The sequence below is a fragment of the Wolffia australiana genome, chromosome 13 (genome assembly GCF_029677425.1).
Source record: "Wolffia australiana isolate 7733 chromosome 13, ASM2967742v1".
Classification (NCBI taxonomy): domain Eukaryota; kingdom Viridiplantae; phylum Streptophyta; class Magnoliopsida; order Alismatales; family Araceae; genus Wolffia; species Wolffia australiana.
Genome location: NC_135847.1, coordinates 10,178,839 through 10,200,310, shown reverse-complemented (window position 1 = coordinate 10,200,310; position 21,472 = coordinate 10,178,839). Strand labels below are relative to the sequence as shown.

Genomic DNA, 21,472 nt, shown 5'->3' with positions numbered 1-21,472 from the left:
TCTTATGAAATGAAAAGATACTGCACATAAATAGAGAGTTCGAGAGCCCTAAAAGGGATATCTTTTCTCTTTCACAGTAAGCTTATTAAAGTTAACTTGAATAACAGCAGAAAGAATTAAAACTGCAAGCTAATTCCAATTCTTTTGCCTGATAATTTTAAATTCCGATGTTGTTCTTGCTACGGCGTGTTAAACTATACGAAAATGAGGGGTATATATATCTATGTGCAATCATTAAAAGGTGGAGGTAGAAGTCCCTGGAAAAAGAACTGACAAGGCGCACCAGATGATGAAAAGCTGAATTAAAGGGCTAAGCTCCCAAACTGGCTGTTCCACTGCTCATATGTTCCAAGCTCGTTTGCAGAAACTGACGGTCTCACTTCCTGCAACGACTTCTCAAAATCCTTGACAAGTCGTGATTTAAACAATTCTAATTTTAGTGAAATAATCCCTTATTGAAGTTCTAGAGAGAGAAATTGTTTGCAAGAGAGTGTGTGCGGTCAAAGGGAGTGAGAGTATTTAGGAAAGAGAGAGGCTGAAAATGTGGATGAGAAAGAGAGAGAAAGAGAGAGAGAGAGAGAGAGAGAGAGAGAGAGAGAGAGAATGAGAAAGAGAGCTCCAGAGAGAGTTAGAGATGGGAAGAGCGATAATGGATGAGAAATTGAAAGAGAGGCAGTTGGTATAATAACATACGGCCAACATTTTTAGCAACTATCAATGAAGGCAAGGTGACGATCAAGAAAAGGAGAGGGACAGAGAGGGGAGATAGAGAGAGAGAGAGAAAGAAAGCTCTAGAGAGGGAGAGAAAGATATCTCTAAAGAGAGAAAAAGAGAGCTCTAGAGAGGGTGAGAGAGATTGTACGAGCATGAGATCGAGAGGTTAATAGCAATAATGAATACGAGAGGATGAACGAGAGAGATTTGGAATAATAACATGCAACCAACCTTTTTAGCTACTATCAATGAAGGCAAGTGGACGATCCGGAATAGGGGAGAGAGAGAGAGAGAGAGAGAGAGAGAGAAAGAGAGATCTATAAAGGGTTAGAGAGATTGTGAGATCATGAGATATATAGAGGTTAAAACGATGATGGGGATGAGAGGTTGAAAGAAAGGGATTTGGAATAATACCATACGGCCAGCATTTTTAGCTATTATCAATGTAGGCAAGTGAATGATTGAGAATAGGAGAGGGAGAGAGAGGGAGAGAAAGAGAACTCTAAAAAGCTCTATTCAGGGTAAGAGAGATTGTAAGAGCATGAGATAGAGAGAGGTTAAAGAGGGAATCAGAATAAGAGAGGAAGAGAGAAAGAGAGGGAGGGGGAGAGACAGAGAGCTCTAAAAAGCTCTATTAAGGGTGAGAGAGACTATAAGAGCATGAGATAGAGAGAGGTTAAAGAGGGAATCAGAATAAGAGAGGAAGAGAGAGAGAGAGAGAGAGGAATACCACAAGGGTAACTGGGCGCATGTCTTCCCTTTGGAGCTTTGTGATGTCAATGCCTCGGGCTAGGGCTTCCCTCAATGGCCCCATGGAGGCATCTTTCACCAAATTCTTCATATCGGACCCAGAGTACCCTAAAAATATCATTTTCCATAATAATTCAGAAAAAATCATCTCGTAAAGTTCTTCCAAGTTATTTAATTCCTGGAGTAAATATTTTAATTAATACTGATAATGTTAACATTTTTTAATATAAAGGTAATGAGCACCTTCGGTCAGCTTGCAAATTGAGACGATTTCCTCTTGAGACAGCTTGAAGAGCCCATCCTTCTCCAAGAGGTTGCGGATTATCCAGGCTCTTGCTTCTTTATTTTCGATAAATATCATATTTTATTAAACCAAGTCCCAAAGTTAAGGCATGAAAATTATGAAAAAATTGATCTTTTTACCTGACGAAGGAAGTGGAATGTAAAGTCTTTTGGTTAGTCGCCGGCGGGCAGCTTCATCCAGTTCTTGGGGCCTGTTCGTGGCACCTGATTCAACTCCCAACACACAGTATCAGTTCCCCATACCCTTAAAAAAATAGATGTCCTAATTAATACTTAAGCTGAGCTAGGTTTTATTATCCCCCCCCCCCCCCCCCAAGTGATTAAGCCATCAACTCCATCAATACATATTAACAAATGAAAACAAATGGTTAATGATTACAACGGCCACACTTAACATGGTTGGGGTTATGCTAAAGTTTCATAATCAAATAAACTAAATCTAATGGTAAAAGTAAAACATCAGGAATTGTCTCGCATCGCAACAATAGGTTAATGATTACAAGGGTAATCCTTGAAAAAAATCAGCTCCTGTTCAAGTTCCATCAGTTAATTAATGAATGTGTTTATACTTGTGAGGAATCGACTACTTTGAGAACAATAGGTTTATGGTAACATGAAGCATCTTCGAAATAACTGTTCTTCAATGGAGATAGATATCCCCAGACAACTTTTGACAGAAACCCTAAGGGAGGCGAGACTGATATTGAACAATAACAACAAATTATCATTAACGATCCTGGTTTAAATACCAGGTCATGGATACACGAATTGGGCCAATAGCCAAGCCCATTAATCTGAAAGTAGAAATAACTAAAAGAGAGAAAGAGAGAGAATAGGAAATGACAAAAAACATAAAGTAGTAAAGAAAAGCAAGGAATAAGAATATCGCGGCTGACAATAACAACTTAAGTTCACGATTCTGTTATGATGCCTATACGGCATTATATACAAAAGAAGACAGATAGGAGGCTGAAGGTGAGAGAAGGGTCCAGTGAAGAGCGGAGTAGCCAGCAAGTGCAGTGACACTTGCTGACAATGAGGATAAACACTAAGTTTTCCGGCAGGAAAGAGGGTTGAAAATAAGGGCTATAAATAGGAAGGTAGGAGAGTAGGGCCGTCAAGTTAATGTTGATTTTCTGGGTGACTGAGTTGGATGACGGATCGGGAATCCTGGAGCGGGGCAAGTTCTTGGAGTGGGAGACTGTATTCTGCCAGGTCGCGGGCAGGAAATTTGTTTTATGGGGAGAAGTACATCAGCGGCCAATTTTTTCCCTCCTTGTAATACAACAGCATCTCACATCATTCAGATCTACACAGTACATGGTCTCTTTCCATCCAAATTCGTGATTGTTCTGACATTTCTATAGGGAGAGTGGCGTCAGTTTCATGACTAGATATCTATTTCAAAGAACAAAGATGTTGACTGTAGAATGAAGAGACATTTTTCTGGCGATAAAACGTTTTTTATTACGAGGCAATTCATAAACCAGTTCAAAGTCTGGTCAAGTTCCAATGGTCAAAAACCTATATACACTCATGGATATGTTCATTATAGTATAAGACCTCAGATATTCTGGCATTAATAGGCCAATGAGTACAAAGGAATTACTAAAATAGTTCCATAAGGTAAATGAAGAAACCTAGAATTGAAGGAGGCTCAACCCTCAGAAAAGAGATTTAATGGTTTATTACATGGTACTTATTGTAGGGAGGAGAGAGAATCTGAAATGGGCCCACGTTAATGGGCAATAACATTGAGATAGAAGATAAAAAGAAAGAAACCCATTTAAAACTCCCCATAAAGCTGGTGAATGAATATTATCCATTCCCAGCTTGAAACACAACTCTTGAAAGCGCGGGCCAGATACACCTTTGGTGAAGATATCAGCTTGTTGACGAGCCACAGGAATGTACGGAGTCGGCCGACTCCAGCTTCTCTGTAATAAAGTGGTGATCATCTTCAACACGTTTAGTGCGGTCGTTTTGCACTGGATCGTGCACTATGATGATATCAGACTTATTATCACAAAAAGTTTGAGTAGGTTGATCAGATAACAACTTCAGCTCTGCAAGAAGATTTGTGAGGCATAATGCCTCGCAGAGTGATATGATCCGTCAGCACATATATGTTCAAAAGAAGCCACGTCAGCGATCCAATTCAGAAGCCCAGGCCCAGCCCATTTGGGATTCCATTTAAGCCCTCTCTCCTAAGAGAAGAGCAGGAAGAAGTTCATTGTGAGTCCCCCGCCCTATCTCCTCTACTCTCTCTGGTGCACACACTCCCTTCCCGAGCTTCCAGGTCGACGTCATCATCCCTGCCGAGCAACAACCATCCATTAGGGATCCCTTGCTATTTCCCCATCATTCTTGTTCTTCCCTTCTCCCCGGGAATCTCTCTCTCTCTCCCTCTCCCTCCTAGGCCCCTCTCATCTATATGTGAACTTTACTGACGTTTAGTGATCAATCGAGAGTATCAGTTTCAGTTCAAAGGTTTAATTAAAGCGTAGATCGTATCACAGAGACCTTGAGCAAGGGTGGAAAACTATGCTTCAGCATTGGATCTAAAAACGACAGATTGCTTTTCACTGGGCCATGTTATAAGATTGCCTCCAAGAAAGGTACAGTACCCTGTCATTGAGCCTCAATCAACAGGGGTCCAAATGGAGTCTACCATTACGCGTGAACTGAATACCACTGGTACCCTTGAGATAGCGTAGGACATGGTTGACAATGTGCATATGACACATCTTTGGATCATGCATCAATTGGCTCAACACACCCACTGCATAAGTGATGCCAGGGAAAGTGTGAGTGAGATATATCAGCTTATCAACCAATCTTTGGTACCTTCTTTGATCAACAGCACCCTCATGCTCTGCGAGATGTAGCCGGTGGTTCACTTCAATTGGAGTGGTAAGGGGTTGCGAGCTCCTAAAGAAGGTCAGTGATATATTTACTTTCGCAAAGAAAAATACTAGTAGCAAAATATGCCACCTCAATGCCAAGGAAGTATCAAGGTGGGCCAAGATGTTTGATGTAGAATTTGCCAGCAAGATATAAATCTAACGGGGTCATTGAACGGGAGTCATTCCCTATGATTAAAATGTCATCCACATACACAAGGAGCATGACTTCCACCAACAGGGAAAAAACAATAGAAAATTGTATGGTCACCATTGCACTGAGAATAGCTGAATAATGTCATAGAACTTGTTAGCAATCAAGTCAAGCCTGAGGGGACTTTTTCAAGTCATAGAGGACCTTCTTGGGATGACAGACCAAGGGGGATATCGAAGGAGCTGCATAGCAAGAAGGCAAGGACATATAACCTTCCTCGCGGAGATCACCATGGAGAAAGGCATTCTAGACGTCAAATTACTGAAGAGACCAACCAAGATGAGCCGCAAGGGCAATGAACAGACAAGCATTGTTCATCTTAGCAATGGGGGCAAATGTCTCCATATAATCAATACCAAACTGCTGACTATAACCCTTGGCCACAAGGCGAGCCTTATACCATTCGTGAGAGCCATCAGACTAGTACTTGACGGCATAGAGATTGTCTTGAGAAGGGTGATGGTTGGCGACATAGTAAATGCACCCAAAAATGCAGGTGATAAGATTAATTTTTGAGGAAACCAAGGGATAGGGCCGATGTAGGGCATCAAGGGGAGGAATGTAGAAAGGATGCAGGTGGGAAGGCCGTTGATGAGATGGACTGCGGTGAGCGAAACCTCACCCACAAATATTTGGGCATGTTCATGTTAAGAAGAAGACAGTGGGTGACATCAAAGATGTGATGAAACTTGCATTCAGCAAGACCATTCTATTGAGTTTATGGATGTGATGTTTCATGTATGATGCCATCAGAGTTGAAGGTGGAAATGGTGAAGTTAACGTATTCACGAGCATTACCAAGGACACTGCAGACATAGCAATCTGAACCATGCAGCTTTGATTTTGTCTTGAAGGCCTTTCAAGGTACCATGACAACTTCAAGAGAGGCACAACTGCTTCATCAAAAATTGTGATACCCATTCCTTACAACATGATATCAGAGCCTGATGGCCGGTTCATATCCCAGATGCAACACATTGCCCGGTTGGGCCATAAATAGGCCAGTGGCAGGTGTTGCCAGAGAGTGTAGAAATGCAATATCCGGCTTAAAGGTGAAAAGTAGCCTTGCTATCAGGTATAGCTTTTATTACAGTTGGTAAATGCTTGAATCCAACATAAATAAAAGGGAAACTATAAATAAGAGGGGACCTTGGTAGGAGGCATCTTTGGCATTTGGCTTCCTTGGATGTGTGGAGCTCTTAGGGGAGCAATGCTGTATTCAGCCATGGTGTTCGACCATAATTCTTGTCTAACTGGTATTTTAAAGATGAAGATGAGAAGCACAATGCAGGACTCCCAACAGTGAGTACCAATTTTGATGTTTTCACTGACAACTATAACTTTATATGGCAATCCTTGAAGTAATTTGATACATTCTTTTCAAGATTGTATCAAAGGTTTTTTTTGAAAGAAAACTAGGGCAGACCACTCGGAAACCGGTGGTCCACCTATTCCATTAAAAATACGAAGAATATGTACACATCATATACAGATATGGCCACTTAAGGCCTTCACTCTATCCCCCCAACCCCCAAAAAGATAATAAAGCCGCGACGTCCGAGATGATGTTTTCAACCGATGCCGTCCTTCCCTTGAACACCACATCATTTTGATGCATCCATATTGCCCAAAGCGTTGCTAGTATTCTCCCCCATTGCGCTCTGCTCCGGTATCTACCAGTCGTGAGTGATGCCCAAAAATCGGTGTCTGAGGAAATATTCACCCAGGAGATCTGTTGCGATGCCCATACTCCCCTGGCAATAGGAAATGCGAAAAAAGGTGTGAGCAGTCTTCATCGCCCTCGCCACACAGAGGACACGAGACCCGTGTGACCAGTCCTCTCCTCCTCAGCAACCAACCGAAAAGTGTCACCTTTAGGGGGAGTTTTTGCTTCATTATGATATGGCATGTATTACCGGTTGAGATGTCGTCCCTCGCTTCCCCTCGGATTTTCAAGTATGCATCCTTTACTGAAAAAGGCAGCCCCCACCATACCCACCCATCCCAGGAGACTCCCGAGGGGCTGAGAGGTAGGATGGTCTCATGCATCCCCAACAACTCCTCGAAACGATCCTCCGATAAAGTCCCAAGAAGGTTAGGGACCCAAGCCCCTTCCCAACATTCACTGACGCCAACATTGGTTTTCCTTGCCAGCGCAAAAAGTCTTGGAAACTGCATCTTCAGGGGGCAGTGCTTTGTCCAGTTATCAGTCCAAAATCGGAATCCTCCCCCATCCCCCAACTTGGGGTCAAATAAATCCCACATGTGAGGAATGGTTTGGCGCAGACTACGCCAGAAAGGGGGTTCCCCCCTCCTGTGTGCCCACCCCCTCTCCCAATTTAATGGCGGATCATATATGTCTCTTAACACCTTGAAGGCTAACCCCTCTGTCGATGACACCATCCGTTCAACCCATTTAGCAAGCAATGCCAGGTTCAAAGATTCCAAGTGGAGAATACCCAGTCCTCCCTGTTTCACGGGCCTACAGACCACATCCCAGGCTACCAGGGGTATCCTTCCTCTACCTCCTCCATTCCCTCCCCAAAAAAACCGTCTCATTGATCCTTCGAGTCGTTTGGCCACCCTACTGGCACCTTAAACATCAAAAGGTAGAAAATAGGGATAACGGAGCGCACCGATCTCAAAAATACCGTGCAACCCCCTCGTGATAGTACCCTGCTTTGCCAGCCCTCTAACCTCCGCTCCACCTTATCAATCACTGGTTGCGATTCTGCAGCTAAGATCCGTCTCCCCGTGAGAGGGAGAAGAATGTATCAAAGGTGAGCCAATAAAAAAAAAAAGAGGCAGATCTATGTCAGCATCTAGAGAGTAAAGTAAGAAATATGAGCCTAAAAATAAGGAGGGGATGAGAGACAGAAGGATATCTTTTTTCAAGAAGTGGCCAGTTCCCGTTCCGGCAATCAGGCATAGGCTGGAGTGCTGGAGGAGCATGCATCCATAAGGATCTCTTGATCCTTGTGGTTCTTTCATTCCCTTTGAATTCTCATTTCTTGTATTCTTTCTTCCTTCAACTCTCTCTCTATATTATAGTTCAAAAACTACATCAGTTTTGATATTAGATTCCTACTAGCTCTCAAAAAAAAGAATTGGCATTTCTGATACCATGATGGCATCATAGTTGAACTTATGTTTAAGATCGAAGGGTTATATTAATGCACAATGTATTAATTATGGCATGAGTACTTTCTTCTAGAAACAACGGGTTTTAGATAAAAACAGGAAATAAAGAAAATAGTTCAACCAAAAATTAAATTCCAAGAGTAAAATCATGTATTAGTGCACAGATATTTTAATTATAACATGAGACATTTACTTTTGCAAGTATATATCCATATGGATCAGCTTATATTCGAGTTTTACGAGAAAACACATTCTTAAAATAATATGTTCAGCCTAACAAGATTCATCTTTCACCCACAAAGCATGAACGCACCATTATTAACAAAGTGGATGACAAAGCTCATGCACCCTCATACCTAGTCATCCAAATTCTGAGAGACATCTACGAATGGGGTTTAAACTGGGATGAAAAAGCAGCCCCAGGCTGGGTGACGTTGCCATTCCAGCAGGGCCTTAGACAGATTTCCTCCAAGTTAGAAACTTCTTCTTTGCCCGACTAGGAGACGGCTCCCTATTTCACTTTTGGACGGATCAATGGTCGTTGGGTGGCATTCCCTCGGCTATATGCGCTGACCAGATGCCACGATGCCACAGTAGGGAAGTATTGGGACAGCATATGGAATCCGAGGGTAGACGGTGCCCTGTCAGACCAGAGGGTGGCGGACTTCTTGGGCATGCGACAAGCCTTGATTGAGTGCTGGCCAAGCCATGGAGAACAACATGGATGGGTTTGGACAAATGCTCCCTTTTCAGTTTGGAAGGCCTACATGAGGATCAGTCAGGACAATGAGGACCAATCAACTATCAAGGCATGTCGAGCCATTTGACACCTAAAGGTCCTGCTAAAGGTTAAGATCTTTGGATGGCTCGTACTGCGCAAGAGACAGGTGATGCACGTCTACCACAAGAGGATATATCCAGATACATCCGCGGCATGCACTTTATGCACAAGAGGCGACAAAGACTGCAACCATTTATTCTTCAAGTGCCCCTTCGCCCGCTCAGTTTCAGTATTTTGGGAGTTCATACCAAGAGGTGGACCTTGGATGAGGGAAGAGGGGGTTCAAGCGAGGACAGTGCCCGGGAAAATATGGCTACACTGTAATGCGGCAATATTTACGGGTCGCCCGGTGTCCAAGGACGGCCTCGCCCACAAGGTCGAGGGCTTCATGGCATCATGGTTCCCTCGAGGAGTAAAAAGATAAGGGAGGGGTTGACCATTTAAGAGGAGAGCTTTAGCTCCCCCCTCATGTACCTTTGGGTGGTTATCGCTTTGTCGGGTGACCGCCGTAAATCATTTTTCAAAAAAAATCTTTCTGCATCAGCCAAAAAAGATTAACAAAATAATTCATCAGAAAAGATCTAGATGGATTTGGTGGTCAGTAACCTATCAGCAAAACTTGGTCATTTCCATTGTCAAAACCTTCCATTTCGATCAAGAACTGTGTTTTAAGCCTTCTGCTTGATTCATGCTCTCCTTCAGACTTTCGCTGCACGAAAATATTAATTAATGTCACATTCTCTCCAATATTTTAAAATAAAATATATTTTTTGATTTTATAAAAAAACAAATATATCTATACATTGATTGTTCAGATGGAGTACCTGAGAAAGTAGAGAGTCTATTTCATCGACAAATATAACTGCAGGTTGGCGGCAACTTGCAACTCCAAAGAGCGCCCTGACCAATTTTTCTCCCTCGCCAATCTGTGATAATTTTAAATTTCATGTAACCTTGAAAGAAATTCATGGCCACTACATTTTATGACTCGGACAAACAAACTAAGAAAATTTTTTATGTTAAAGAAACAAGTTTTTTCTTACTGGAGCTCAGAATCTTGCTGACTGAGTTTCAAAATTATAGGAGAAGGGGTTAAGAAAGTTTCATCGGGTTATCAACTTGCAGAGTATGGAGTTCTTAACATGATAATTATGAAAGGCAAATATATATGCATAGATCAAAATGTCTTTAGAAATGAAAATCATGAGTCTGTATTCATAAAATATTAAAGAATTGTGAGAGAGAGAGAGAGGCAGGTGGAGCCCACCGTCCTCGGAGTCAGGAATTTGATGAAAGATAAAATCAACTTTCAATTAAACTACAAGTTTCCCTACCCTTAGGGTAATGGATATGAATCTTAAGAACATAACGGAATACCCCTAATCTTATATAGGTATGGAAACCTTAAGAAAGATAAATTACAATGATACCCCTTCCTCTACCAGTATGCACCTAAATTAGGAGCCACTATGAAAATGGACAAAATGATCCATTGATTCACAACAAAAAAGACAATTGTCGGTGAACTTTAAAATCCCAGTAAGTAATGACTGATGAACCTAAATCTCAGATCGATGATGGACCAAAGGATAGAAGTTAAATCATCAGAGAAACAGTAACTGTTAAACTATATGATGGAAAATTTACCCATTTACTAGTCAATGAACTTGCAGATATGTAGAAAAATGTAGCCTTCGCTTCCCCTGCAATGGCTTTTCCTATCATTGTCTTGCCTGTACCCTAATCATTATCATGCTCTCAATAAAAGATATAAACCAGAAATTATTACAAGAGAAAAAGAAATCTTCCTTTCAACACTCACCGGTGGGCCAAATAAAAGTAAACCTTTTCCTGGAGAACGACAGCCCCTGAATATGTCAGGACGTAAGAGAGGCCATATTACCATCTCAGTGACACACTTCTTTGCGTGTTCCAAGCCAGCTGCAGCAGGAATTGACACAGCACTCAGACAAATAAGTTACTTGATAAGAAGAGGCAGAAGAATGAGTTGGAAAAAATCAAGGGTTATAGAAGCCACCTATATCTTCCCAATGCACATCGGGGTCTTTATCCATTATCTCATTGCTCACATGTTCAATTAGACGGGGTTCCAGGTTCCTCAGCTTCTCAGGTAGCTCACCGTCAGGTCCACACAACATTTCCAAACTGAAATTGTTAGATGCAGGGTTAGAAAGCCTTCTTAGCCTTTGTCAAAGTATTTTATGAAAATTGCAGGATTCCATTCAAAGTGTTTTCTATCTTTTCTCTCATCTCCTTCATGTTAACAGAAATTTGCCAATATCTTATCCCTCTTATCCATACGACAAGCAACTAATGTAGAAGCATAGATGACAAGAGGCCAGATAAACTTAAGTGGAAAAATACCAATTATTGATGAGAATTGTTGAAGATATGGGCTAACATACAAGAAAGAGTCCAAGCTTAAGAAGAGAGTTATCGGGCCCAGTTTAAGCCTTTATCAGGCTCTATCGGGCCCACTAACTACAGCTAACGGCTAGTCAAACTAGCCGTTAACTAGCCGTTGGCAGGCTAGCCATTAGACGGCTACTATAAAAATCTATAGATGTATTATTGTAAATTTCACCTTTTGGAATAAATTCAGAACTATTTTGCTTCTTCTACTTCTGCCATTTTCTCTCATTCGATCACCAGTGAACTCGACAAGAATAAAAGGACAGTTTCATCACCATATCAAAGCAGGATTGTGGAGAGATAAACACTAGCGATATTAATAATAGTATAAGAGAATGATAGAAAATCAGAATTCAGGAGCCTGAATTTGAAACTTTGGGTCAATACGCACGTACCTAGGGGAGAATCTCCCAATGAATTCCATATTGTCCCATACATTTTCCCATATGCCTGATATAGACACCCTAAACCTAATGACTGACATGCCTTTTAGGGCCAGCATAGCATTAGGCTTCTTAAGGTTCTTATCTGCTTTCAATTCTGTACAGGGTTCATTTTGATGGCATGCAACATTAGATATTAATTTATCGCACATTGTTAGGAGGAGTGTCTTTAATGTAATTTTGCCTTGAGGGCTCCTATCCCTATAAAAAGGGTAGGCAAGCTTTTTGCCTTGAAGGCTCCTATCCCTATAAAAGGGGTAAGTATCATTTTTGCCTTGAGGGCTCCTATCCCTACAATGATTGAGTTTGGCTTTTGTTAAGACCCCGCTAAGGGTTTACCAGAGACGGAAGTCGAAAAGGCCCCCTGACGTTTCAACTTCCCCGGGGGACGCTTCGACTTCCCCGCTAAGGGTTTACCAGAGACGGAAGTTGAAAAGGCCCCCTGACGTTTCAACTTCCCCGGGGGACACTTTGACTTTCCCGGGGGACATTTTGGCTCCCAACCAACCCTCTATTTAAGAGAGGAGACCAGGGAGCTGGGAGGCATGAAGAAAATCCTATCGTGAGTCCCCTCCCTTCTCTCTCCCACCCTTTTTCCCTGACCCTAACTCCTCTCCTTTCCTGTTCCTACAGCGACCTTCAACCCTGCAACCGAGCCTCCAGGCGACAAGGGGAGCAAGCGTGCTCCACTCTGTTCCTTTCTATTTCCCTCTATCTTTTTCCACCTTTTCCCATTTGTTCTGTATTCGAACTTGGTTGAGGACAGCATTTTGGAGTTTCCATTACGAGTATCAGTGGTCTCAACAGCCTTTTTCCCTCTACATTGTCTGCCCATCTCCCAGGGAGACAATCTTCCTCCCACTAAGCTGCTCTCTCTCTCTATCTATTTTTCTCTTCCGCACTCTATTTCCATTTGCTTAAGGAGATCAACACATCTAAATGATGCCTCATTAGTAGCACTCTACAAAAAAACTGTTTCCATCGAATGATGAGTGCTGGATCAAGGTGTTACCTGATGCTGCGCCAAGATTGCCAGATTATGTATCTAAGAGAACTGCTTCAACAAAAAGGATAAACCTCCAGTAGTACCGGAACCATCCTCTGGTTGTACCATGTCCACAATATGATGAGCTTTTTTTAGAAAGCTTGATAAGGATCCTAAACTAACCGAAAAATATAATCCTCATAAATACCTGGAGAGTGTGAGTGATTCTTTACCAATGGAAAATGTTTGAGCATGGTAGAGACATGACCAAACTACATGATGAGCTAATCAATTTCGTGTAATGCCTTACTTTCATTTTAGTGTATAGAACTCCAACATATGTGGAAGAAAACATCAAAAAATTGCCTTAAAACAAACCATCTTTTTGTTGAGTCCTCAAGTGAATCATCTGACTTCCCTGTAATCCGCGAGCTTATTGTTGCAACATTTCCCCCATTAGACTTGACTGGAGGAACAAAGTTGCCCCTGATGCCTCGGCGAGAGGCAGTGTTGTACTTGAGGCCATAGTTTCTTGTGCTTCCACTAGGGTTTCCATCAGCTTGAGATGACACCGATGCACTTGGGGAACCTATAAGACCATGCCTCTGCCTTGAATCCATTTCCTACAATTAAAAAAAAAACACAAAGAGCTCAAAGCGCTGGCTTAAGAGTGAATTATTGCAATCTTATATTTAGCACAGCACTGAAACGTACACAAACAATAATCAGAGACAAGGAGATAATTCAAAATGTTACATGTTCAAACATATACGCAAGTTCTATTGTGTATGCTGCGTGCCAGATTTCATGAAAGTGTCGGTTATTACTACAGAGCGAAATTTCATATGATTTATGTATAGCAATAATAAGACATTTCATCCCAATCACTATGAAAACATCAATGCCCAATACTAAAACGCCCAGGCATTTCAATAGAATGAAACAGATCTTGTGGTTATTCAGTTGATTTTGCCAGAGTGAAAGGTTTTGGTAAGAAAAAAAAACGTTCTTACTTCTCATTTCTTAGGTTATTATATACAGATACATTATCAAACAAAATGACTGTCTTGCGCCTTAACGAGAAGATACAAACAATGGTAAATATGGCAACGGCTATATTTCCTCAACTTGTGTTCCTACGTGGGTACCATCTGTAGGCCTTTGTTAACAGATTTGTTTCTTTCAAGTTGTAAAGGCAAGCACAAGAATTGGTCATTGGAGCGAAGGATTTGTTTTTCATCTTGAATCTCATGAGTAATAATTTTGAGTAGAGCTTTTAGGCTATATATTCCGAGCCAAATACATGAATTTTTCCAAATGCATCTGTTTCATGTTTTAATAGGACGAGTCAAAGGGGATGGGAAGGTGATAGGTTATTTACTGGAACCTATAAAATGTTTTCAAAAAAAAAGAATCTATCAAATGAAGAAGACGAAGAAGACATATTGCGCCAGGCTGGCAGCACCACATGCGCACACTGCAAACCTATAAATAAAACCTAGGTGAAACTAATGATATATCGAAGTACTAAAAAAAGCAGCTCCCTCTTTGGGAAAGGTTTCGGGCAGCCAAGGTTAGGAGTGGAATGAGCCCGCAACCTGAGAAGTGGAGAGCCCACACCAGGCTTCTCCATGATCCTATACTCTTGTTACTTTTTCCTTTCTCTTTCCCATTCCTAAATTGGGATTTTTTCAGAACTCTATTCATGGCAAGTTTCATTGCCTACAGATTTCCCATTCCTTTCTCTTTTAACATCCCCCCTCAAGCTTGGTGTGGATGTTGTCCATGCCAAGCTTGCCAACTAGCTTGAAGAATGCAGAGGGCTGAATATCCTTGGTAAATATTTTTCAACATGATCAGAGGATCCCACAAACAGCAGATGGATGATCTCAAGTTCAATATTTTCTTTGATAAAATGATGATCGATCTCAACATGCTTCTTGTGATCAAGCTGAACTGGGTTACAAACAATAGCGACCGTGACTTATTATCACATTATAACACACTGTTCCTCTAATCCAGATGCTCTTACAAATAACTTGAGCTAGTGATCTGAACTCCGCTTCAAAACTAGACCTGGCAAAAAGATCACCATGCGCCCATACACATACGCGCAGCACCCAGATGTCAACATTCTGTCCATCACGGAGTCTGCGCAATCACCAATGGCGCAAACAGTAAAACTTTTATTTCTCCGTTTCAGGAACTGGACACCTTGGCCAGGTGTACCTCTTAGGGATGCCAGAATGCGATGAGTGGCCGATAGGCGTACCTCATGTGATTTGTACATGTACTGACTTAGCAGGATCAGCGCAAATGCAATAGCAGGCCGAGTATGGTTTAAATAAATTAATCTCCTGATCTGCCACTGATCTGACTCCCAGTTCATTGGCAGACTTTCCTCTCCGATCCTAGCCATATGTTTGAATCAACTAGAGTGCTCACAGATTTACACGCCAGTTGACCTGCTTCTCTAAGATCTAAGATGTACTTGTGCAGTGACATAAATATACTTTCTTAGGAGTAAACTACCTTCATGCCCAAGAAATATCTTAGTCTCCCTAATGACTTAATATCAAACTGATACGAACCAGCCGGTTCGTACTGGTGAGAAGATGGTGGAGGGAGAGGGGAGGCGCCGGGGTGGACGTCGGCGTGCCGGGATGGACTACGGCAGGGCTGTTCAGACGGAGTGGACGTCGCCGGAGAGCTCGACGGAGTGGACGTCACTGAGAGAGAGAGGAGAGAGTACTTGAAGAAAACACTTAATGATTCATGTCCCCCCTCCCACAAGAAGGGCTACATACTTAAAGGAAATGTAAAGGAACTGTCTAAAGACGGAAATGCCCCTAGTGGCTTACTGGATCGTATCACAAACTCTTCTGCAAGTGATTCCGAAAGATACTTGGCTTCAACTGGATCATTCCCCATCATTAAAATACTGTCCACATATACGACCAAGTCTGTTAGTCGGGACACTTGATGTTTGACAAATAGGGTGTGATTTTCATTGTTTAGAAAATACCCAGTTTCATCATAGCCTTGGAAAATATTCCAAACCACATCTGTGGAGACTAGATTAGACCGTTGAGGGTCTTCTTCAATTTACAAACCACACCTGCCGTATAGGCATGTTTATATCCACAAGGTATGGTCGTGTAAACTTCTTCAATTCACCGTGGAGAAAAGCATTCTTCATTTCATATTGTATTATACTCTAGTCCATGTGAGCAGATAAGGCTAGAAGGATACGTACAGTACCCAACTTGGCCACTACAGAAAATGTTTCAAAATAATGAATTCCATACAATTGTGTAAACCCCTGGCCACCAGCCGAATATTATTGTGTTCCAATTTTCCATCTGCTCTATACTTGAGAGTATAGACCCATTTACATCCAACAGCTTTGTTGCCAGGAGGTAGTAGTAATAGCTCCCAAATGTCATTTTTCTTCAACGCTGCCACTCCCTCATCCGTAGCTTGACTCCACTTGCTGCTGCAAAGAGTTTGCTCGACTGAATCAGGATTCAACAGAATCAACCAAGGGGAGAAAGGCCAAATTTGTATTTTCTGCTGCTGATAATCATAATTTAAACAATCATAGGTTAAATAATTTTCAATGGGATAAAGGGGCTTTCAAGTGTAGCTCTGGTTCCACAAATACAATGTAATGGGCCACGGAAACCTTCATTAATAAGTTGGTCCAACTCTCCAGACCCCGATTCAGACACGGAAGGAGTAACTTCCTCATTATCCACTAGTGGATGTTCCAGACTAAATGATCAATGTTGCCTACTAGATATAGAGGTGTCATCAGGTTCATCCTGGGAGTTTCGCTCTATATTACTCACTGGTTCCAAAACTGCAAGTGAGATGGCACACTCAATTGATCAATTGGTGAATCGACAGAATCATCTAGAGTTCTCACCTTCATAGAATGTCACACATTCATCATATGACACACTGGCAGAGACGAAGAAAAATCACAATGAGGGTAATAGCACAAGTAATCCTTTGAGTTGATGAATAGCCAATGAATATGCAATTGTCTGAACAAGGGTTGAGTTTCCAAAATGTGGGAGAGGGATCATGCACATGCATATACCACACACCCGAAAACCCAGAAACTTGAGGGAGAAGATGAGTTTTAAACATTACCTGAAGGAAAAAACTAGATATTTTTCAAGAGGGCTAAAATAAGCTAGAGTCCTTCATAATATACAGTTAATTAGATGTGTACTCGACAGAATGACCTCTTCACAACAGAATTTAGGGACAGCTCGGTTGAGTAATAGTGTACTAGCAGTTGACAAAACATAACAGATCCGTCTTTTGGCAAAGCCCATTTTATTGAGGTGTGCTCATGCATGATGATTCATAAATATGATACCCCTCTGCCAGAAATAATCAGGTACTTCATTCATTGAAGTAGTCTTTGGTATCATCAGATCTGAACCTTTTTACGATAAACCCAAATTGAGTCTGAATCATCTCACAGAACTTCAGGACTTCGCCAACCTCCGATTTTGCCTTCAATAAGTACATGAGTAACGTGTACTCTCATTGATAAATAATAATCCACCAGTGTGCACTTGTAAGGCTGGAGAGAGGCGTGGGCCCCCAGATGTCATTTTGCACATGATAGAATGGAATTTGAGTAGGTTCACCAAAATGGCTAAAAAGCACCTCTCTTGTGTTTGGCTAGTTGTCGTGCCGCACAAACAAGAGTTTTAACACCAACACCAACAAACACAGAGGGATATAAATGTTTGAGAATTTTGAAAGGAGGGATGTCATGATCGATCATGATGCAGAAAATTCACTCCCCCTTAGTCTAATTCCCTTGGCTCCGTAGATGATTGTCTGCCAAGAAGCACTGGTGGTCACCTCCAAAAGCGGCAGTCATCCATCCCCTTTAGTTTATATACTGTTCTTCCCTCTTTGTCATATAGAAAACATTCATCATTATTCAGAATGGCTTATTAGCTAGTATCAGAAACCAATGTCTAAGGGGAAAGTAGCATGACCTTCAACTTTGGGACATTTAAAACATTGTTAGAGACTCCCAGTCCATTCAGCTTCACACCGCCCATACCAGCCACATGAAGAGGTTTCCTGCCAGCTGTGTTAACCTTTCTCTGACCATCATTTCTAATGTAGTTTATAAATTTATCATTGCAAGGGGTCTTATCAAGGACTAACGTGGAACAGTAATAGGATGGAGAAGTCTAAAAGAGATGGCTCATTCACCAGATCTGACAAGGGATGAAGTATTGAGCATGTCTACTAGCTTTACCATGTCTTCTTTGAGCTTCTCTAAGTTGGCTGATTGTTGTGCATTATTGTTCACTCTGGGACGTCCATGAGATTCAACCCCTTCAGCGACTTGAGTTTGGACAACATAGTCCATTTATTCCACATTCCTCTCTAGATATCCGTGGAGCTTGAAACAAGTTGTCTCGTATGCCAATAGCGTTTGTAGTGGGTGCACTAGGCTAATCTCTTAGATCCTCCTCGACTCCATTTCTTGAGATTTTTTGCCATGGTGATAATTTTGTCCATGTTCCTTCTGTTCTTCCTCCTGTGTTTTAGTTGGAGGAGCAGCTCTCTTAAAGAGCAATGTTGAGGAGTAAAGCCTCTCATTACAAAGTGGACCTTCGGCCTGCTTTCCTCCTCCATGAAAATATGAGTGACTTCATCTTAAGTAGGTACTTTCTTTCAGTGAATGATCTGCTTCCTCACATCTTCATATAGGAGATTCACACCTACCAGAAACATGAGCATCCGATGTCCAATGGTGTTGCCCATCTAGCCCATCAAGACAAATGGCCATGCCAATAGTAATCTACTTCATGCCAAAGTGCTTTGAGCTCACATGCATTTTCTTTCATAGAATAGTGACCTTCTCTCATTTTTCGACTCAGTCAATGAGAACATAAACCCTTCGGATATAATTTCTCTCGGAACGATTTGTGCGGATCTGATCTCACATTTTCTTTACTGTATCAATGTGGAGAAAGTTTTCAAACATCTCAGGGGTTAGAGTGCCAAGAATCCAGGTTTGGTTGAAGGCCTACTCTACGTCCCATGCTTCAAACCCCTGGGTTATCTTCTGCAACTGGGTCATTCACTGATTTTTTTTACTCCAAAACCCAGCCTTCCTTGTCAGCATAATAAACTTCTGCCTCTAATAAAAATTCATACCAGAGAGAATAACTTTCTCAGTTACCTGAGGCAATGGATATAGGATCTTTCATAGAGACAGACTTCTCACCATAATCTTGTCCATCTTAGTTACTCCAATGCCTGATGCAGCATCTTGCTCCATCGTAGAAGTTGAAGGAAAAACTTTTTTCTTCACAGTGATACCAGCCCCTGGGTGGAAGGTGACAAAGATCAGCAGTGGAAGGCAGTCCCAAGTTGAGCTAGAGACATTCTTGTCAAGGTGTTGACATCATGTCAGCTCTGCTGAAGCAGAACAGACCAACCGCCAGCCTCCATGTTTAGGATTCCAGAAAGAAAAAGACTACATAATTTCGTACTCAGAATCTGGAGTTTAAATAACCATGAGACACATTAGAGGGCTTGGGCCCAGGCCTGCGCCAAGTTCAATCGACTTTATTCACATAAGACATTACTAAAACAATGAAATAAAGGGAAGTACAATACGGGGCTCTATTTGCCAGTTTTCACAACAAGATCTATCACTATTACAGTACAATCTCTCTTTTAATGTGAACTATTTCAAAGTAGAGCAAGCAACCAGCGGAGCATAATCAGACATATGTTATTGAAAGAAGGCATGATCAGACATATTAGAATTTGGACGAAGAAAAATAAAGCTTCTATAAAATTATATGAAGTCAGGACATTTGTCGTTCTATAATCCAATGTCGTATACAGAGGAAAAAATTTCGACGAGCACAACGAAGAAATTTACTAAGACTCTATGATGTCAAAAAGTGGACTTCATGATAGTCCTTCAGAGAATCTATTAGCGGAAGACAAAAAGTCAAAGAGGTTGACCCAGTGCTTACTGGTAGGAATGTAGTCACAACTGTCTAGAAACAGCTCTGACTATTTCACACCCTTAACTGGACACTATCAGAATCAGCTTAAAAAGTAGGGAGTTAAAGAGACGTGTATCGTATTTCTTCAATATCCAAAAACTAAATAGCATAAAGTTTCTCGACAATGAAAGCATTTATGTTGTGCTCTACAAAAAGCAGGGTCAAAACTCTATATTTTTCAGAAGAAAAGGCTGAAGCTCAATGTAAAGTTCGAAAACAATAATAATTTGGGGTATGGTTAGCATGAAGTGCAGACTTACCAACTTCTTCCTTGCAGTAACAAAGCCATTAGCGGGTCCTTCAACATGCGCATCATCAGTGTTTGATGGCGACCTTCCCTGCCCACAAACTGGGCTGTTAAATTCTACTTGCCTGCGCTTCGATTTCATAACCATGCTGGGAAGCCGTTCTTCTTCGCCAACTTGCACTACTTCAGGTGGATCTGAATTCTTTGAAGGTAACACATTCGTTTTCTCTACCAAATTTCGGTAATGCAGGTTATTGCTTTCAGGCCGCATAATTTTGTCATAAGTGACATTGACAGGTTTTGCGCCATTTTCAACATACAAGGACGTTAATGTTAACTGCTTTGAGACTTTAGACACCTTTTCACCATGCTTCTTATCCTCTTTCTTCGGGTCCTAGTAAGTGAAAGAATAGAATTCAACGCTGCATCATGTAGGGGCTCAAAAGTCCAAAAGGCTACAAAAATTGTTACTTGTACAACAGAAAAATTAAAATTTGTAAGAAAAAAAAAGCTGAAAATGTACTATACTATATAGAAAAATTCTTACAGGGCGACCATTGTCTGGAAAGAAACCGTCAGGTTTCTGGCGTAAATGACTGAAATATTGGGACTGGATCACTTTATCAATGCTAGAATCTCTGCTTGCCGTAAAAATTCTACCCTCTTCTATGCCTGCTTGCTCAAATGCCAGACTGCATGAGAATCATCGATCCGAACCTCAAAATCATAAGGCAGGGGAAAACTCAATTTACCTTAATGAAGATTAAAAAAAATTAACTGAAATATTGTTGAAACAACATAGGCTTCTGCCAAAAGTGACTGCAATTTTGCTCTACTGCATCATATCCTAAAATGAAATATAATTCAGCGAAATCTCAATTACCGATCCGATTCCTCAGCGAGAGCGCGGCTTGCTACGTCAATTTTTGCGCAGACTCCGGCACGGATTGGAGAGACAAATGTCGCATCGATTTCAGTCTCTGAACGTGAATCAAGGAAGCCGAGCAGGCTTACACCTAAGATCTGCGCGCTCGCGTAGTCGTTCCTTTCAAGAGCATCGTCAGTCGCGAACAGAAGAGAGTGCAGCCTCCTGAGGCTTTCGTCTGCTTCCTTCCTCCAGTTCGTTCTTCCCTCCATTTCTCGCTGCTCCAGCCGAAAAATGGCGGGGAAGTATCGACTTTCCGTATTTATATGATTCAAATCAAAATTCCTGTCGGTTTGTGAAATGGACATCGAGTTTTAGATAATTATACAGAGTTTGCAAAAAAACCCTATTCGAAAATCAGAAGTCTGTAATAATGAACCCCAAGTTGTTCAAAAAATTCTCTCAGCTTTTGGGAAATTGGAATAGGGTGTTCAAAATTTGGGAATAATTGACGATTTTCTTGAACACGAAGAACACTATCTAAATTGATGGGAAATTTCAAAAAATTCCCATTTTTCCCACTATTTAAATAGGGATGGGAAATTCCTTGTTCGGTGTTGAAC

At 41.5% G+C, this 21,472-nt stretch overlaps 1 protein-coding gene across 1 annotated transcript; it reads right to left on the bottom strand.

Annotated features, from left to right (window-relative positions):
* Positions 1-123: 123 nt before the first annotated feature.
* Positions 124-21,153, bottom strand: LOC144710952 (P-loop containing nucleoside triphosphate hydrolases superfamily protein). The gene is made up of 13 exons (XM_078584808.1): positions 20,868-21,153; positions 20,532-20,676; positions 19,998-20,378; positions 13,046-13,290; positions 10,845-10,972; positions 10,629-10,747; positions 10,454-10,546; positions 9,631-9,732; positions 9,413-9,515; positions 1,888-1,971; positions 1,708-1,803; positions 1,445-1,572; positions 124-404 (listed from the first exon to the last, which is right to left on the bottom strand). The coding sequence occupies exons 1-13, from the start codon at positions 21,119-21,121 to the stop codon at positions 303-305; spliced, it is 1,980 nt and encodes a 659-aa protein (XP_078440934.1). The 5' UTR covers positions 21,122-21,153; the 3' UTR covers positions 124-302.
* Between the last annotated feature and the right edge of the window lie 319 nt (positions 21,154-21,472).

What these genes read in the sequence shown, in the direction of transcription:
- LOC144710952 (XM_078584808.1), bottom strand. Translation starts at nt 21,121, where the DNA reads ATGGAGGGAAGAACGAACTGGAGGAAGGAAGCAGACGAAAGCCTCAGG. An exon ending in TTCCAGACAATGGTCGCCCT is followed by an intron (nt 20,379 to 20,531) that starts GTAAGAATTTTT and finishes TTCACTTACTAG; the next exon opens with GACCCGAAGAAAGAGGATAA. An exon ending in TGACCAAGTTTTGCTGATAG is followed by an intron (nt 1,972 to 9,412) that starts GTTACTGACCAC and finishes GAGTTGAATCAG; the next exon opens with GTGCCACGAACAGGCCCCAA.